This window comes from Oncorhynchus mykiss, chromosome 5 (assembly GCF_057628025.1).
Source record: "Oncorhynchus mykiss isolate SJ-2025 chromosome 5, ASM5762802v1, whole genome shotgun sequence".
In the NCBI taxonomy this organism is placed as follows: Eukaryota; Metazoa; Chordata; class Actinopteri; order Salmoniformes; family Salmonidae; genus Oncorhynchus; species Oncorhynchus mykiss.
Window position 1 is genome coordinate 49,218,805 of NC_143026.1, and position 20,039 is coordinate 49,238,843.

The window sequence follows — 20,039 nt, forward strand, 5'->3', positions numbered from 1 at the left end:
ATATATACACACGCACACACACACAAATGTATATATACACATATGTGTATGTATACACACACACACAATAAATATAATCTCCAATGAACAAATATGTACACAGATGGTGGGCTCCAGGCGTTCTCACACGGTTACCTAGCAACCATTCACTTCGACTGTAGGGCTGTGTGCGGTTGGTACCGGTGTCTTGTGTGTGCATGGTCGTGTTCCAATGTAGCCGTTGGCCTCATCGGTCACTAGGCTGCCAAAGTCTGTCACCGACACTGCCATCTTGCTGCTCGTGATAGGATGCGGGCGTGCCTCAGAATCCAGGCCCAGATTTTCTACAGTGGCCTCGGGCAAGCTCATTTTGAGGCGCTTGGAGGGGGGTCTGTCGTAGTTGTCCGTGCAGGAGGCCAACTGGCCCAGGTCGGAGTGGTAGAAGCCGGCGTCCAGCAGGTTGATGCAGTCGGGGTCTCCTGCGCCATTGGGGATGAATCCCAGGGACTCGTCATGGCTCAGGGAGCCCCGGTGGAGGCCCTCTAACGTAGGAAAGTTGTAGGACTCCAGGCAGCCCACGTCAGACGGGTTACATACAGACGCCACACTGCTGGTCAACGCTGGAGTGAGGGGGAGAAGAAAATTTAGAGAATTGGAGTTAACCTTGACTCTCCAAACAGACAACGTCTTTCATCAGAAACACTGCATTGTCGCTACAGACAGGAGTTTTTGGTGTCAATGTGACCTACTAGGAAAACATGCTATAGGGACCTAGGTTTTCCTTGTTCAAGTAACATGGTCAGGACCCTTCTCATAGCGGATGAGCTTGAAGATCAGGAGCCATATGTATCAAGCATCTTAGAGTAGAAGGGCAGATCTAACATCAGTTTCACTTTTATATCATAATGAATAACATTACATGGACAGGAGGGACCTGATCCTCGATTAGAACTCCTACTCTGAGAAGCGTACTATGTATGACCCCAGAAGCATACAGAGAAGAAAATAAAATCACTGCTTAAAATGTTACAGCCTCATGCTCCAAGCGGCTACCACTGCTAATCGCATTCTTCACTCTATCCATCAAAATTTATGTGGAGTTCACAAGCCTTCTCTCTCTCGTCTGCTCTGATTTCTCGGTCCTGGCCCGTGGCCCTGCTCACCAGAGAGGTCGCTGGCCGTGATAGAGTTAAGGAGGTTGAGCTGGTGCTCTGCCGAGTACTCCATCCGACCTCCTCCACTGCTACTGGAGCACACAGAGGCTGACCCGTCTACCACCAAGCCTTCAGCCTCATCCACCAGCCTGTCCATCAGATCTCTACAGGGAGGGTAGGAACAAACAAATAGGGGATTTATGTGAATAAAACAGTATCGTGTTCACCAAATTTTTGAAATGTGAGTAAAATAAGGAGGAACACCAAATTATCAATGGAATCCTCACATTTATGACATTAAAAAAAAAAGTGTGATTAGTTAATCTTTTTCTTAAATAGACCTCTCCCCCAATAACAGTTTTCCACTGGAGGGAATGCATATTATATTTGTAGTCAGTGATTTAAGGCAGAAACACCAATGACAAAATTGAGGGATTCATTATACTAATTATATTATAAAAGTACACTAGGGCTGTGGCGGTCATGAAATTGTGTCAGCCAGTGATTGTCAAGCAAATAACTGCTGGTCTCACGGTAATTGACAATTAAACATTTAGCATCTCCTGGATTCCACACACAGCCTACAAACCACTGATGCTGTACTTTGGAACAACTAAATTTGGAAAAAGTTGAATAAATCCATGTAATATAGCCTACACCATCAGGTCTATATGTTTCATATGACATGAAGAAAATTAAGTCTAATTCAGAAAAACAGAACATGATCTGGCTATGCCATATGGCTGTGGGCTACACTAGTTAATTTAGCAGAACTATATTATATTACTATATTATATTATGAAGAATACAATTGAACATATCCTTTGTATTTTATTCAGCTATTTTCTCTAAATGATTTGAAGGAGTGCACACATGCAGCTATTGTGTTGAGAGGTTAAACTGTTGAGTGTAGGGGGCAGTATTTTGATGTTTGGCTGGAAAAACGTACCCAAATTAAACTGCCTATTTCTCAGGCCCAGAAGCTAGAATATGCATATTTTAAATTGGCAGATTAGGATAGAAAACATTCTAAAGTTTCCAAAACTGTCAAAATAATGTCTGTGAGTATAACAGAACTGATATTGTAGGCGAAAACCTGAGGAAAATCCAACCAGGAAGTGCCTCTTATTTTGAAAACTCCCTGTTCCATTTCATGCCGTCCCTCCATTTAAAGGGATATCAACCAGATTATATTCCCTATGGCTTCCACATGGTGTGAACAGTCTTCAGACATAGTTTCAGCCTGTTATTCTGAAAAATGAGCGAGAACAATCACATCGCTTCATTGGATGGCTGGGTGTCCCTAGAGTTTTGCATGCGCCAACAGCTTGGAGCAGACATTTTCTCTCTCTCTGCTATTGAGAGAGCTACCACCCAGTTGAAATATGATCGATTGTTTATTGTAAAAACAACCTGAGGATTGATTATAAAAAACATTTGACATGTTTCTACGAACTTGAGGGATACTATTTGGAATTTGCGTCTGCCCGTCATGACTTGCACGAGCCTGTGGATTACTAAACAAAACGCGCCAACCAAATGGAGGTTTTCGGATATAAAAATAATCTTTATCGAACAAAACAAGCATTTATTGTGTAACTGGGAGTCTCGTGAGTGCGAACATCCGAAGATCAAAGGTAAGCGATTATTTTTTTTGCTTTTTGTGACCAATCTACTTTGCTGCTAGCTGTTTAATGTTTTGTCTGCTGAGAGATGTCTTCACATAAACGCTTGGTTTGCTTTCGCTGTAAAGCTTTTTTGAAATCTGATACGCCAGGTGGATTAACAACAAGCTAAACTGTGTTTTCCTATATTGCACTTGTGATTTCATGAAAATGCTATATTTTTTGTAATTTGAATTTGGCGCTCTGCAATTCAGCGGATGTTGACGAAAACGATCCCGCTAACGGGATGGGTGCGCCAAGAAGTTAACAAAGAAAACAGGTACTCGTATATGCTTCATTTAGAGTTGTAAAGTTGACAAGCACTTGATAATTCCTTGAATTTCCCATCTGAATCCCCTTTGTGTTACCATAACCCCCCCCCCCCCCAAAAAAAATCTATGCCTTTAGTGGCGGTTGTGCAATGGGCTGAATATAATAATTATAAATTCCCTTCTCCCCGCTGCACCTCTCACTCACATGGCTCTGTCACATGATCGGGTCTTTCCCACAGGCTACAATTGAAGACAGACATCGGGGAAGCAACTGCGCTCGTCCTTAACGTTTCCGAAGCGTATATATTGGAAGAACTGTCCACATTTACTTTTCGTCAGCCAACAAGATGAGTAGCCTATCGAACAGCAAAAGCATTAGTGAAATTTATTTAGATTTTGAATGGACCATTATCCATACAACGGTCTCGATCTAAGCACTAAAATAGCAAATGGCGGACACATTTTCATGCCAGTCTGTTTTAAAAATAACCAATGTGCTTAATATTAGGAAGGTTGAGAAATAAATATAGTAGGTCTAGCCTATAGAAAGCTGATGGGATCTTCCTATTTTTAATAGAGGCCATCACTCTGATGTTTGAACAGGTTCAAGTCTGAGATCTGGCTAGGCCACTCAAGCACATGCAGAGACTTGTCCCAAGGCCACTCCTGCATTGTCTTGGCTGTGTGCTTAGTGTCATTTTCCTGTTGGAAGGGGAACCTTCGCCCAGTCTCAGGTGCTGAGCGCTCTTTTGGCAAACTCCAAGTGGGCTGTCATGTGCCTTTTACTGAGAAGTGGATTCCGTCTGGCCACTACCATAAAGACCTGATTGGTGGAGTGCTGCAGAGATTGGAGAACCTTTCAGAAGACAACCATCTCCACAGAGGAACTCTGGAGCTCTGTCAGTGTGACCATCGGGTTCTTGGTCACCTCCCTGACCAAGGCCCCTCTTCCCCGATTGCTCAGTTTGGCTGGGTGGACAGCTAAACCGAGCAATCAGGGGAGAAGGGCCTTGGTCAGGGAGGTGACCAAGAACCCGATGGTCACTCTGACAGAGCTCCAGAGTTATTCTGTGGAGATGGGAGAACCTTCCAGAAGGACAACCATCTCTGCAGCACTCCACCAATCAGGCCTTTATGGTTGACTAGTCATTAAAACTCGTTTTTCAACCACTCCACGTTTTTGTCAAGTTGAATGGGAAGAACGACAGAAAGACAATAGTAGACAGAATACTCAAGTCTCACAGAAGATGGCATACATGCTAGCTAGCCACAACGAGAACCAGAGTAGCATGGATACATAAGAAGCCACGAACTCAAGCAAGAGAAAGAACAAAACTGACCAGGATGAAATCCTTGCAACCTCAGACACCAATTAAAAATCCACAGGTGAAAAAAATGAAAGATGACATTTCCATGTCTGAACTTTTCTCTGCAATCCAGTCCCCGTCTACTAAACAAGACGCTACCCTCTCCAAAGTGTCCATCATAGAGTGGGCTACCGAAGAAACATCAAAGATCGATCATGTCAGAAACTATCAGTCAGCTACTCAACATTGTGAGCGAGAACAAGGAAAAGATAACGTTCCTAGAGAATGAGTTGAAGAAACAGCAATCCCAAAATAATGAGCTGTGTAAGAATGTATACAAACTTCAAAAGATACCCTCGCGGATGGAAACATGAAAATCCAAGGGGTAAAAGAGGTAGATGGAGAGGATATTAGTGAAGCAGTCATTAATATCCTGGGAATGGTGGCTCCGTGCATAAAAGACAAGCTAAGAGACGTGATCGACGTGGTACATCGACTTGGGAAACGAAGATCTGATGGACCCCCTCGCAATGTCATCTTGTGCTTAACTATGCGTCACTACAGAGACATCTGGAAAATGGCAAAGGGTAACAAGTTTCTGGACGAGCAGAAGCTCCGCATCAAAGAAGCTCTGATACCGCAGGATCAGATTGCCAGGGAGAAACTGTGGCCGCTTATACGGAAGGCACGACAAGAGGGAAAGAAAGCTGGGTTCAAGGGCCAACACGCGTTTATCGAAGGAAGAATGATTACTGGGTAACTCTGTTGACATTAACCAAACTGGAACTATAAGTCAAGAGTACAGTTAATGTACCGCCACGAGTAAATGTACCGTTTGAACTACAACTGATGAACACTTGCCAACTAAAAAAAAAAAAAGAAAAGGAAGTAAATAGATTTGTTATACTGTTAACCACCTACCCCAGCTGAGCGTAGTTTTCCGTCAGAGTAATCCTCTCAAGGTTCACTGGTTTGTTTTATTGTTCACATTACTACTTCTGTTATCTAATTTGTGTTCTCTTTAATGCAGGAGTTCGTTTAACTCACTCAGTATCGTTAGTCTGAATGCTAGGGGTTTGAGAGATCTTACAAAAAGGAAAGCCTTATTTTTATATTGTAAACGCAGTAACGCAGATTTTGTCGGGTGAAAGTGATTTGAAATTTTGGAAATCACAATGGGGAGACATAGCCTATTTCAGTCATGGATCAAACCATTCTGCTGGTGTTTTGACACTTATTCACAAGTTTGAAGGTAACATTCTAGAATCCACATCGTCACAAGATGGGAGATGGGTCAAAGTAACTGTTAAACTTGACAATTCTATTTTCATATTTTGTAATGTATCAGTGGGGCAAAAAAGTATTTAGTCAGCCACCAATTGTGCAAGTTCTCCCACTTAAAAAGATGAAAGCCCTGTAGTTTATCATCATAGGTACACTTCAACTATGACAGACAAAATGAGAAAAAAAAAATCCAGAAAATCACATTGTAGGATTTTTTATGAATTTATTTGCAAATTATGGTGGAAAAAAAGTATTTGGTCACCTACAAACAAGCAAGATTTCTGGCTCTCACAGACCTGTAACTTCTTCTTTAAGAGGCTACTCTGTCCACCACTCGTTACCTGTATTAATGGCACCTGTTTGAACTTGTTATCAGTATAAAAGACACCTGTCCACAACCTCAAACAGTCACACTTCAAACTCCACTATGGCCAAGATCAAAGAGCTGTCAAAGGACACCAGAAACAAAAATGTAGATATATAATATATAGATTTTTTCAAAATAAAAGCCTGAAACTATGTCTAAAGACTGTTCACAACATGTGGGAGCCATAGGAAAAGGAATATGGTTGATATCCCTTTAAATGGAGCGAAGGCAGGCAATGGAACAGAGTGCTTTCAGGAATAACACCACTTCCTGGTTGGATTTTCCCCAGGTTTTCGCCTGCAATATTAGTTGTGTTATACTCAGACAATATTTTGACAGTTTTGGAAACTTTAGGATGTTTTCTATCCTAATATGCCAATTAAAGTATGCATATTCTAGCTTCTGGGCCTGAGAAATAGGCAGTTTCATTTGGGTACGTTTTTCTTCCAAATTTCAAAATACTGTACAATTGAACACGAATTTTCTCTTTGGGTCACTTAGAATTTTCACCAAATCCAAAAGGTTTATCAAAGTCATTCGCATGTTTTACAAAGACATAAATAGATCTGTGTTACTAAATCTTAATACTTCCAAAAGATTCAGTATCAACAGAAGTGTACGACAGGGATGCCCAAGTTCGCCATTTTTATTAATTTTGGTTGTGGAACTGCTATCTCCAGATATTCTGAATAATGCAAATGTATATGGCTTAACCATTTTTAACAAAGAAATCAACATTTCCCAACTGGCTGATGATACTACTCTTTTCTTAAGAGACAGGTCGCCCACGCCCTTAATGCTATAACTGCATTTTCTATTGTATCAGGATTAAAACTGAATGTTTCTAAATGTGAAATCTTATGTTTATTTGACTCTGATAAAGAAATAGAAAATATTCCTGTAAAGGACTGCGTTAAATATTTAGGAGTACATCTGTCAAAAAAACAACATATGAATTTCTCTCCTAAAATTAAGAAAAACAAAAATATATTTAATAATTGGCTATAAAGAGATCTTTCTATACTTGGGAGAGTACTTCTGTCCAAGGCAGAGGAGAGGGACTGTCTTGTTTTGTGTACCCCTCATCATCTATTTTTGTAAATCCTGCTACTTGTAAAGAGATTAATAAGACCTTTCTTGACTTCATCTGGAAAAATAAGTCGTCTCAAACTAAAAAAGTCAGTCCTTTCTAATAAAAGAGCTGAAGGCGGTCTGCAAGTGTTGGATTTTGTTGACATAAATAACACTTTCAAGATCAACTGGTTGAAAAGATGGTTTGATAAATACTGATTCAATATGGTATTTCATTTCAAATAATGTGTTTAATAAATTGGGAGGTAATTCAGAAATGTAACTATATTCCTGAAAGATTAACCGCTAAATTGGCTAGGTTTCACCAACAAGCTTTAATGGCCTGGAAAATGTTTTCTGCACAATTTTTCCCCACATAAAGCTCTTTTGTGGAATAATTCAGACATAACTAAGGAATAAGTCATTGTTCTACCCCAGTTGGCGTGAGGACTATAGACTTTGTTCTTGATGTTTTCGACAACAAGGGTAATATTCTCACATATGAACAATTTGAGATCCAGGCTCTTCGCTGGCCATGGCAGAACACTGACATTCCTGTCTTGCAGGAAATCCGCCATACTGCTCGTTCTGTGAGTGGTGCATTGTCATGCTGACGGGTCACGTCAGGATGAGCCTGCAGAAAGGGTACCACATGAGGGAGGAGGATGTCTTCCCTGTAACACACAGCTTTAAGATTGCCTGCAATGACAACACGCTCAGTCCGATGATGCGGTGACACACCGCCCCAGAACATGACAGACCCTCCACATCGATCCCGCTCCATAGAACACTCATTCCTTCGACGATAAACGTGAATCCGACCATCACCCCTTGTGAGAGAAAACCGTGACTTGTCAGTGAAGATCACTTTTAGCCAGTCCTGTCTGGTCCAGCGGTGGGTTTGTGCCCATAGGCGACATTGTTTCCGATGATATCTGGTGAGGACCTGCCTTGAATTAGGCCTATAAGCCCCCAGTCCAGCCTCTCTCAGCCTATTGCAGACAGTCTGAGCACTGATGGCAGGATTGTGCATTCCTGGTGTAACTTGGGCAGTTGTTGCCATCCTGTACCTGACCTGCAGGTGTGATATTCAGATGTACCGATCCTATGCAGGTGTTGTTACACGTGGTCTGCCACATTGCAATTTATTGCCCTGGCCACATCTGCAGTCCTCATGCCTCCTTGCAGCATGCCTAAGGCACGTTCACACAGATGAGCAGGGACCTTGGGCATCTTTCTTTTGGTGTTTTTCAGAGTCAGTAGAAAGGCCTCTGTGTCCTAAGTTTTCATAACTGACCTTAATTGCCTACCGTCTGTAAGCTATTAGGGTCTTAATGACTGTTCCACAGATGCATGTTCATTAAACAAGCATGGGAAACAGTGTTTAAACCCTTTACAATGAAGATCTGTGAAGTTATTTGGATTTTTACTAATTATCTTTGAAAGACAGGGTCCTGAAAAAGGGACGTTTCTTTCTTTTCTGAGTATATAAGCACCTATCCACTACTGATATAAACCTTAATTTATAGTCAAGCAAAATTTCACCAATTATTTAAACTGGCATATCGGCTGCTGACTGGTCGAGTAACCTCTCTGCCAGGAAGTCCTTCATAAGGATTAGTGACACAGCCAATAAATACATCGCCATCCAGACAGATTGACTGGATGTAACACAGCCACCATCCGCTGGGATTTTGTGCTGTATCGCCACTATCCTTCTACAACACACACACACACACGCCATTATCTGGCAGCATTCCCACTCACACCAGTTTATGTTTGCCTACGCCGACCCTCTAGCTGACGTTACTGTTACGAGAACGAACTCTGATCAGGGAAAACGACCGGCTCAAACATGAACGGCTTCAGTAGTTTTATTAGCTCCCTAGCTAACATTATTTCATTCTCTGTAATAAACTCATTTTCAGACTCGGAGCTACTCTGTAAATTCAGCCATTTTTGGGAAAAGAATTGTCTCCTGCCAGTGACACAATGCCAATATGGCGATTTACAGTTAGCTTGCTTTCTAAATCATAGTGTTTCCATTGCCCTTTAAAATGGAAGAGGTTTGAACCACCAAGACTCTTCCAAGAGCTGACAGCCCGACTAAACCGGGGAAGAGAACCCGAAGGTCACTCTGACAGAGCTCCAGAGTTCCTCTGTGGAGATGGGAGAACCTTCCAGAAGGACAACCATCTCTGCAGCGCTGCACCAATTAGGCTTTTATTGTAGAGTGGCCAGATGGAAGCCACTCCTCAGTAAAAGGCACGACAGGCCGCTTTGAGTTTGCCAAAAGGCACCTAAGGGCCTCAGACCATGAGAAACAAGATTCTCTGGTCTAATGAAACCAAGATTGAACTCTGACCTGAATGCCAAGCGTCACATTAAATCAAATTTGCTTAGTCACATGCGCCGAATACAACAGGTGTAGTAGACCCTACAGTGAAATGCTTACTTACGAGCCCCTAACAGACAGTGCAGTTTCAAAAAATATGGATAAGATATCATCTGGAGGAAACCAGGCACTGCTCATCACCTGGCCAATAACATTCCTACAGTTAAGCATGGTGGTGGCAGCATCATGCTGTGGGGATGTTTTTCAGTGGCAGGGCATGGGAGACTAGTCAGGATCAAGGGGAAGATGAACAGAGCAAAGTACAGAGGGATCCTTGATGAAAACCTGCTCCAGAGTCCTCGGGACCTAAGACTGGGGCGAAGGTTCACCTTCCAATAGGACAACAACCCTAAGCACACAGCAAAGGCAACGCAGGAGTGGCTTCGGGACAAGTCTCTGAATGTCCTTGAGCGGCCCAGCCAGAGCCCGAACCCGATCGAACATCTCTGGAGAGAACTGAAAATAGCTGTGCAGCAACACACCCCATCCAACCTGACAGAGCTTGAAAGGATCTGCAGAGAAGAATGGGGAAAAACTCCCCAAATACAGGTGTGCCAAGCTTGTAGCGTCATACCCAAGAAGACTTGAAGCTGTAATAGCTGCCAAAGGTGCTTCTACAAAGTACTGAATAAAGGGTCTGAACACTTACGTAAATGTGATAAAATGTATTTATAATACATTTCCCAAAATTTGTACAATTCTGTTTTTGCTTTGCCACTATGGGGTATTTTGTGTAGATTGAGGTAACAATTTTTTATCAATTTTAGAATAAGGCTGTAACGTATCAAAATGTGGAAAAAGTGAAGTGGTCTGAATACTTTCCGAATGCACTGTAGTTGATTTGATTAAAACACATAGCCTGTGTGTTTTAATAAAATCAACTGTGTCTATATATTGAAAAATACACATTTAAAATTGAGCAATCGATTGGTCGAAGAACAGAATTTATTGGACCAAGATTTTTTTTTTATTAATAAAAAAAATAAATAAATTGGGGACAACCCTAGACCAGGTTTCCAATAGGAAAACATTTATCAAAGTGGGCAGAACAAGCAAGGAGGTGGGCAGAGCCAAGAATGAGTTAGTGAGATCCTATTGGTGTGTTTCAGCATTTATTTGCATATTTCTGTTAGGGAATACCTACTATGAAGTGTGGGTGTGCAATAACTCAATTCGCCCTTTTTACTTTGGCAAAGTCTACAAAACGCAGTCCACCATGTTACAGATTCTAGTTTTGGAAACAGAAAATTGAATGGAAATGTTTCATAGATGAGAAAATTTGCAGAATGTCGGCCAAAATCCATATCGTTCCATCTTCTCCCACTGCTGGCCACTGGGCTTCCTCTCATCACCATATTTTGTAGTGAGTGGAAAAGCCAACTTGGATGCTTCACATATAAATTCGGTGAAATATCTGGCGCATCTGTGGTTCAACTGTTTAACCCATCAGAACCAAAAATAAGCTAAACAATGTCAATGTAAACAAATACTGTATATCTTCAAAACATGATTAAAACTATCATTAATTTGATCTCATGGTTGGTCAGTCCTTGCATCCCATAAGTCAGTCTATGAATTTAAGAGTGGTTACATTTCTCTAGGCCCATCCCAAGAGGTTTATCCAAAAAGGTGGCAGGTTGGTTGCCTTGTTGTTTGACCTGCAGATTGGCCCCTCAAAGTTTAGTTTGTGCATCTTTTACTTTTTTACACCATCTTCATAACAGCAGAAAATGATAATTTGGGTTATTGAAAAGATTAACAGCAGTTTATATGTGAAAAGTATTTCTTCTTATGCTTGTTTTGTCAAACTGAAATAAGGCAAACATTTTAGAATGTTACTTTCACCGTAAAGCCTTTTTGAAATCTGACACAACGGTTAGATTAACAAGAAGTTCATCTTTAAGCCGATGTAGAACACTTGTATGTTTTATGAATTTTTATTATGAGTATTTCTGTTTTTGAATTTGGCGCACTGCAATTTCACCGGATTTTGACCAGGTGGGTCGCTAGCGTCCCACATACCCTGGAGAGGTTTTAACTACAAAAGCTAGTTACGAGACAACCCATATTGTTCCTCCAAAGACATTGCAACAATACTTCATTGGGTCGTTCCACAAAATTAGTGCCTTTTGCATCCTTTTGATATTTTAAGTAGAGAATATATACCAATATAGAATTTTAAAAGCCTGTTATATTAAATTAAGTGCCCTTTAATATTGACCAGATGGAGAACTCAATAAAACCTGATTTTTTTATGAATAAAGGCTAACGTTAGTTAAAGTGCGAAATTTCAGCATTTTGACATCCCTGTCACTTCTTGGAAGATTTAAACCCACTTAATTCCAAAATTTCACCATCATTGTAAAGCCCTAGTTATTTTGTTGCTTTAACAGTCATTTCCGAAGTTTAATTAATTTATGTCTGTCCCTCATTTTAAAAAGGTCAACCATGTTAAGGAAACTGAACTCTCGTTTTAATATGGTGAAACTATTCCTTTTAAATTATTTATTTCAAAAAGAAACATTGACCATCTAATAATAAAATCAGGGTAAAAGCAGGTGAGTTGGTTCTACTGTTTTTGGCAATTTCCTGGTGTGGAAAACTGAACATAAACACACCAACCCTGTTACCCATAGATAGACAGGCTAGAAATGTCTTAATAACTTTGTGAATCTTGCACTCAATTGCCACTCCACAAAACAACCTTCCATTCCCTGTGTCACAAGTTGGTTGATTTAAGAAGAAATGTTCAACCCTATTATGGTCAACCCTGTTACTGGTCTTAAAAAAAAAAAAATAATTAAACCAAGTTACGCTTCTCAAAAGGCATCAAAATGGTGGAATGACCGATGTTCTCACTGTTTTCGGGGCACTGAGCAAATTTCAGGTCTGGTGAGTGCAAATTAAACGCTGTGATAATGGCACCGGAGGGGATGGCTCCTAACTAACTGCTATTTTGTTAGTTTTTTCACCACTCATTTTGTACATAATGTTACTGCTACCATCTCTTATGACCGAAAAGAGCTCCTGGACAGCGATTAAGCACCTCGAACTGGACTAAGTTTTTTTCTTTAAGGAGTCTGATGCGAAGGATCTACTGCTTCCCCGAGACCAAGCCCAAATCCCCGTCATTCGTGTGAGGAAAATACGTAAATCCAGGGAGCAGAGGTCTGGGTGCCGTGTGTGAACTCGCCGGTGAGTGAGTAAACCACCACTACCCTCTGTATTATAGGCCAATGTGCAACCATTGGAAAACAAACGGGACGATCTACGATTAAGACTATACTACCAACGGAACACTAAAAACTTCTTATGTTTCTGTTTCCACAGACTTGGCTGAACGACGACACGGATAATAGAGCTGGCTGGCTTCTCAGTGTTTCGGCAGGACAGAGCAGCTACGTCTGGTAAGACGAGGGGGGGTGTGTGTGTGTGTGTATATGTCTAACTGCTGTTGCGCAATGTCTAATAATAAAGACGTCTCGAGGTATTGCACGCCTGAAGTAAAACACCTCATGATAAGCTGTAGACCACACCATCTATATTACTAGCCATCCATTTACCACCACAAACCGATGCTGGCACTAAGACCACACTCAACGAGCTACAGTTGAAGTCGGAAGCTTACATACGCTTAGATTGGAGTCATCAAAACTCGTTTTTCAACCACTCCACAAATGTCTTGTTAACAAACTATAGTTTTGGCAAGTCGGTTAGGACATCTACTTTGTGCATGACAAGTCATTTTTCCAACAACAGACAGATCATTTCCCTTACAATTCCAATGGGTCAGAAGTTTACATACACAAAGTTAACTGCATTTAAACAACTTGGAAAATTCCAGAAAATTATGTCATGGCTTTAGAATCTTCTGATTGACTCAAATGACATCAATTAGCCTATTGGAGGTGTACCTGTGGATGTATTTCAAGGCCTACCTTCAAACTCAGTGCCTCTTTGCTTGACATCATGGGAAAAGCAAAAGAAAATCAGCCCAAAAAAATTGTAGACCCCCACAAGTCTGGTTCATCCTTGGGAGCAATTTCCAAACGCCTAAAGGTACCACGTTCATCTGTACAAACAATAGTAAGCAAGAATAAACACCATGGGACCACGCAGATGTCATACCGCTCAGGAAGGATACGTGTTCTGTCTCCTATAGATAAACGTACTTTGGTGCGAAAAGTGCAAATCAATCCCAGAACAGCAGCAAAGGCCCTTGTGAAGACGATGGAGGAAACAGGTACAAAAGTATCTATATCCACAGTAAAATGAGTCCTATATCGACACAACCTGAAAGGCCGCTCAGCAAGGAAAAAGCCACTGCTCCAAAACCACCATAAAAAAAAGCCAGACTACAGTTTGCAACTGTACATGGGGACAAAGATCATACTTTTTTGGAGAAATGTCATCTGGTCATTTAGAACTGTTCGGCCATAATGACTATGGTTATGTTGGGAGGAGAAAGGGGAGGCTTGCAAGCCGAAGAACATCATCCCAACCGCGAAGCACGGGGGTGGCAGCATCATATTGTGTGGGTGCTTTGATGCAGCAAAATAGAAATAGACAAAATAGATGGCATCATGAGGAAGGAAAATTATGTGGATATATTGAAGCAACATCAAGACATCATCAGTCAGGAAGTTAAAGCTTGGTTGCAAATGGGTCTTCCAAATGGACATGACCCCAAGCATGCTTCCAAAGTTGTGGCAAAATGGCGTAAGGACAACAATGTCAAGGTATTGGAGTGCCCATCACAAAGCCCTGACCTCAAGCCTAAAGAAAAGTTGCGGGCAGAACTGAAAAAGTGTGTGCGAGCAAGGAGCCTACAAACCTGACGCAGTTACACCAGCTCTGTCATGAGGAATGGGCCAAAATTCACCCAACTTATTGTGGGAAGCTTGTGGAAGGCTACCCGAAATGTTTGACCCAAGTTAAACAACTTAAAGGCAATGTTACCAAATACTAATTGAGAGTATGTAAACTTCTGACCCACTGGGAATGTGATGAAAGAAATAAAAGCGGAAATAAATCCTTCTCTACTATTATTCTGACATTGCATTCTTAAAATAAAGTGGTGATCCTAACTGACCTAAAACAGGTTATTTTTACTTGGATTAAATGCCACCCGGGAGGCCCTAGACTGGAATATTTTACAGGATTCCTCCAATGACATTGAGGAGTATACCACCTCAGTCACCGGCTTCATCAATAAGTGCATCAACGACGTCATCTCAACAGTGATCGTACGTACATTTCCCAAACAGAAGCCATGGATTATCGGCAAAATCCGCACCGAGCTAAAGGCTAGAGCTGCCGCGTTCAAGGAGCGGGACACTAATCTGGAACTTATAAGAAATCGCGCTATGCCCTCAGACAAACATCAAACAGGCAAAGTGTCAATACAGGATTAAGATCGAATCTTACTACACAGGCTCTGACGCTCGTCAGATGTGGCAGGGCTTGAAAATTATTACGGACTACAAAGGGAACCCTACCAGACGAGCTAAATGCCTTTTATGCTCGCTTTGAGGTAAGCGACACTGAAGCACGCATGAGAGCACCGAAGGTAATCTGCCGAAATGATTACTGCCCCATAGCACTCACGTCTGTAGCCATGAAGTGCTTTGAAAGGCTGGTCATGGCTCACATCAACACCATCATGCCAGAAACCCTAGACCCACTCATTCACATACCGTCCCAACAGAGCCACAGATGAAGCAATTGCACTCCCCACTACCCTTTCCCACCTGGACAAATGGAACACCTATGTGAGAATGCTGTATATTAAGTGCCTTGGTGTCCATGACACCAAACTATCATGGTCCAAACACACCAAGACAGTTGTGAAGAGGGCACACCACTTTTTTCCCCCCAGGATACTGAAAACATTTGGCATGGGACCCCAGATCATCAAAAAGTTCTACAGCGTCAAGATGCACCTTGCCAGTTGCATCACTGCCTGGTGTGGAAACTGCTCGGTATCTGACCATAAGGCACAACAGAGGGTAGTGTGTACAGCCTAGTGCATCACCGGGGCCACGCTTACAACCATCCAGGACGAGACGGTGTCAGAGGAAGGCCCTAAAAATTGTCAAAGACTCCAGTCTCCCAAGTCATAGAATGTTCTCTGTTACTGCACGGCAAGCAGTACCGGAGCGCAAAGTCTAGGATCAAAAGGCTCCTTAACAGCTTCTACCCCAAGCCATAAGACTGCTGAACTAAACTAATCAAATGGCCACCCAGACTATTTACATTGACCCCTACTCACCGTTTATTATCTAAAGTCACTATACAAATTACCTCGACTAACCTAACCTGTACCCCCGCACATTGACTCGGTAACACATTTCTTGTGTTGCTTTTTGATTGATTCAATTTTTTTTAAACTTTTTTTTTTATTAACTATTTCTTGAACTGCATTGATGGTTAAGGGCTTGTAAGTAAGCACTTCATGGCACATGTGACAAATAAAATTTGATTTGAAAATGCTGTGCAACTTCCTGTGATTGTTTACTGTGAACACTGAGGCTGTACCCACTTTAGTTAGTTTGAACAGTGGCCAAGTAGGCTACTGTGACTATTTGATCATGATGTTGGCCTAACAGAGTGGTCTACCATCAAAAACAATTGAGAAAAATGCATCCCACAACATTCTAAAAAGTATTCAGCCTACATTAGCAGCAAATGTGTGGTGTTCAATGTACTTTTGAAAAAAAAAAACATGCAGGGCTTAACATTAACCTGATTATCCACTTGTCCTTCAGACAAGAGCACATTGTGTGCTCTTGTAGGAAGCAACCACTCCCCCATTGTTGACTAGAAATTAGCTATAACTGGGCTAACTCACTAACTAGCAAAGAATATGAACAAAGCTCTCACTTTGATCTCACAACTACTCACTACCGCTCATGCTGTAAACACAATCCAGTTCAAAGTGAATGGCACATATCCATACTGTATATGGAAATGTCTATTTGCATATAGGCCTACTGCAGCTCTGATTGGTTATGAAACACCGGTCTGTGTCGAGTACGGGCCTGAGTCGTGCTTGTCAATGCAATAGAACCCTAAACCAATGCCCTCTGCCTACAATAAAATCTCTTGCACTGTTAGTTTTGCATACCATACCAAGTCTTGCATAGCTCATTTTGTTTCGAGATGTTACATTGAAAGTGCCTAATATTGCAATGATTCGAGCACAATTCCCACAGCAGAGCGAAACGTTGATAGGGAAAACTAAAGGGGAAAACTCTAGAAAGTTGAGCGAAATTTAATCTTGTGCTTCTCGGCGTAGGCTTGTATTGCTTCTGCGCAGCGGTCCAAGGGGAGCTGCGTGCCTGTGCGCAGCTTAGAGGGAACATTGGGAATGACCCCATTGTACTTTGGCAGAAGAGAGGGAAAGACACTTTCTGGGTTAACATCAGACAAAATGCGAGGTCAATCCATGACAAAGGGGCACTCACGTTACACCAGGGTAGCTGCTATACTTCTTTTTCCCAAACCGGTTCTGTTGGACAAAGAAGTCAAATCGTTCTGACTTTTTCCACATGTAGTAGAAGGCGACACATTCAGCGACTGTCCTTGTATTCACCTGAAGGAGAAAGAGTAGGTGAAGGGTTAAATGGAGAGCTGTATTAGGTCCTGTATCAAGAACATGACTGGCATTGAACAACAATATCCCCATTTCATCTAGAGTAGAACCTCAAAAGCTACAAAACTCAGGGCTGGTGTTCCAGACTAAGCATAGTCCTTGGAGAGGAAAAAAAACAGTTCCTATGGAGATCATCCATTGAGCATGATTTTTGGTTCAGAAACAGGCGTAATGTGTATGGGAAACTAGTCCTCAGTTACCAACTGACAGGTCAACTGAACAGGCAATATAAATGCAAAGAAAGAAGCTATAAAACACAGATTTACAAATTCTGGACAATTGATAAGTAAACATGTAAATATGGAATGGTTTGTTTGTTTTTAAATTAATTTCAAAGTTATAGATATTTCAGTGTTCCCGAACGAACTCCATTCCCGACATCATTGTATCTTTGAAGTCCTACTGTATTGATAAGACTGGTCTTACCTTATGTTTCTGGATGAGGTGAAAGTTCTTCTCATAAAGGAGGAGCGCAAGTTCAAAGTTTCTGCATTCTTCTTCTGACCAGGGAGGCATTTCACCTGAAATCAAAAGGTGGAACATTTATTTTTTACTCCACTGTTTTAATACAATATGAATCTGTGTGTAAAAATGTCAACTTACCCTCAGAGGACTTTTCACTCCGGCGATAACGCTCCAGTGCATCATGGACGGTGTAGTTACACTTCACAAGCTCATACAAGGCCTTGGGAGGGACAAATAACACTAATCAGTTAAGAGAGCTAGAGAGCAAGAGAGAAAGAAAGAAAAATGTACCTGCTCGTTGTCTTGAACGAGACCATTCTCCAGCGCAGGCCCCACCTTCCCATTAACTACTAGGGCGGAAGTGTCATGCAGGAAGTCTTTCACCGTCTGCTCCGGCAGGGCATCAGGTTGCCATAGCAACTGGTCTTCATTCTCATACACTAGGAGGATACATTTTTAGACAAGGACAACACTTGGACGCTTTGAAGGAAGTTTCCAACCTTTACATCATATCTGTTGAATATGACGTTACATACAGTATATTGAACAGATTTTGTACATATATTGAACAAATATCAAATCAAGTAAACTGATATCTGTTCAACATCTTAACATTAAATTTCACCACTTCACAAGCTAATACAATGCCTTGGAAAGGACAAAAAAAAATCACAAAAAAAAATCAATTTAAATTCAGAGTTGATCTTCAAGAGAGCTAGAGTGAGTGGAGTGTGCGAGAGAAATTCTAAATGTATATTTGGTATCTCACATACACTGACCTTTTTCATTGGCATCGTAGTAACAGACAAGGGCAGGGATTTCAGCTTGATACTGGGACCCGACCATGATTTCCTTTGAAATCAGATTTTTTTAAATTAGTAAATTTAAATACCATTATGTTGACATTTGCAGTGTAACAAGCCATCCACGTGTCATGAGCCTCATCTACTAGGAGTCGGTGGAGGAATGATTGATCATGAGAAGCACTGAAATACACACCTTCCTGGTGTCCTCAGGACACACACCATCTTCCTCACCCTCCGATTCCTTGTCTCCATCGTAAATAGCATTAGCTAGAGAAGCAGATAGTGGAAGGTGAGGGAAGTAAATGGGACTGCAGTGCATAGGGGGTGTCAACTTAAACTGTGAAACAGCGATACGAGCAGCAGTATGGAACAAAAAAATATTGCAGAAACATGATACAGGAGACCACACTTTTTAGCACCCACACAGAGCATCTGCACACACATGGGAGTTTGCTTCACTCTGCTACGAAGTGATAGCTGCATGGAAACAACAGTGGAGGAGATTAGCCTCTCACTTCGTTGTTGCCAAAGTCGGCTCGATATGCTACTTCCCGAAATTTGTATCGCGGACACTACCATTACACTTCACCACAAACCTTTTACATTAGGACTTAATCTCACAATATATTTCAGGTTGCTAAATGCACTGATGTCAGATGATGCATGTCAGTGGTAGCATTATAGGGAAACAAAAAGGAAGATATTCCACAGTTCAAGGAAGTGAATGATGCCAATGTTAAACTTACAACGTAGTGTTCTGGGGAAGAAATCACTGGTTTCATGGGATGTCACCGAGGGTGTGAGGTCATCAGCTGAGGACTGCGTTTCTTCATCGTCACCTGACAGAAGATCTTTTGCTATTTCTTCCTGATTAAAATACACCAATAAGTCAATACATACACTACCAGTCAAACATTTTAGAACACCTACTCATTCAAGAGTTCATTTGTACCATTTCCTACATTGTAGAATAATAGTGTAGACATCAAAACTACAAAATAACACATGGAATCATGTGGTAACCAAAAAAAATGACAAATCAAAACATACTTTATATTTGAGATTCTTCACCCTTCGCACACTCTTGGCATTCTCTCAACCAGCTTCATGAGGTCACCTGGAATCCATTTCAATTAACAGGTGTGCCTTGTTGGAAAGAAATTCCTTGTTGGAAAGAAATCTGTCCTTCGGTCTGGAGTCCAAATTGGAGACTTCTGGTTCCAACCGCCGTGTTTTCGTGAGACGCAATGTGGGTGAACGAATGATCTCTGCATGTGTATTTGCCACCGTAAAGCATGGAGGTGGAGTTATGCTGTGGGAGTGCTTTGCTGTTGACACCGTCAGAGATTTCTTTAGAATTCAAGGCACACTTAACCAGCATGGATACCACAGCATTCTGCAGCGATACACCATCCCATCTGGTTTGGACTTGAGACTATTATTTGTTTTCCCAAAGGACAACAACCCAACACACCTCCAGGCTGTGTAAGGGCTATTTGACCAAGAAGGAGAGTAGTGGAGTGCTGCAGCAAATGACCTGGTCTCCACAATCCCCTGACTTCAACCAAATTGAGATGGTTTGGGATGAGTTGGACCGCAGAGTGAAGGAAAGGCAGCCAAC

General features: G+C 41.6%; 1 protein-coding gene across 1 annotated transcript in view; it reads right to left on the minus strand.

Moving 5' to 3' along the window:
- The window catches only part of mier3a (mesoderm induction early response 1, family member 3 a), a 45,056-nt gene continuing 25,017 nt past the window's right edge, over positions 1-20,039 (minus strand). Inside the window, 10 exon segments of the mRNA XM_036977749.2 lie at positions 1-197; positions 199-599; positions 1,143-1,297; positions 16,960-17,087; positions 17,574-17,668; positions 17,751-17,832; positions 17,904-18,052; positions 18,392-18,464; positions 18,612-18,685; positions 19,165-19,285. Coding sequence (XP_036833644.2) covers positions 147-197; positions 199-599; positions 1,143-1,297; positions 16,960-17,087; positions 17,574-17,668; positions 17,751-17,832; positions 17,904-18,052; positions 18,392-18,464; positions 18,612-18,685; positions 19,165-19,285 — 1,329 coding nt within the window. The 3' untranslated portion in view covers positions 1-146.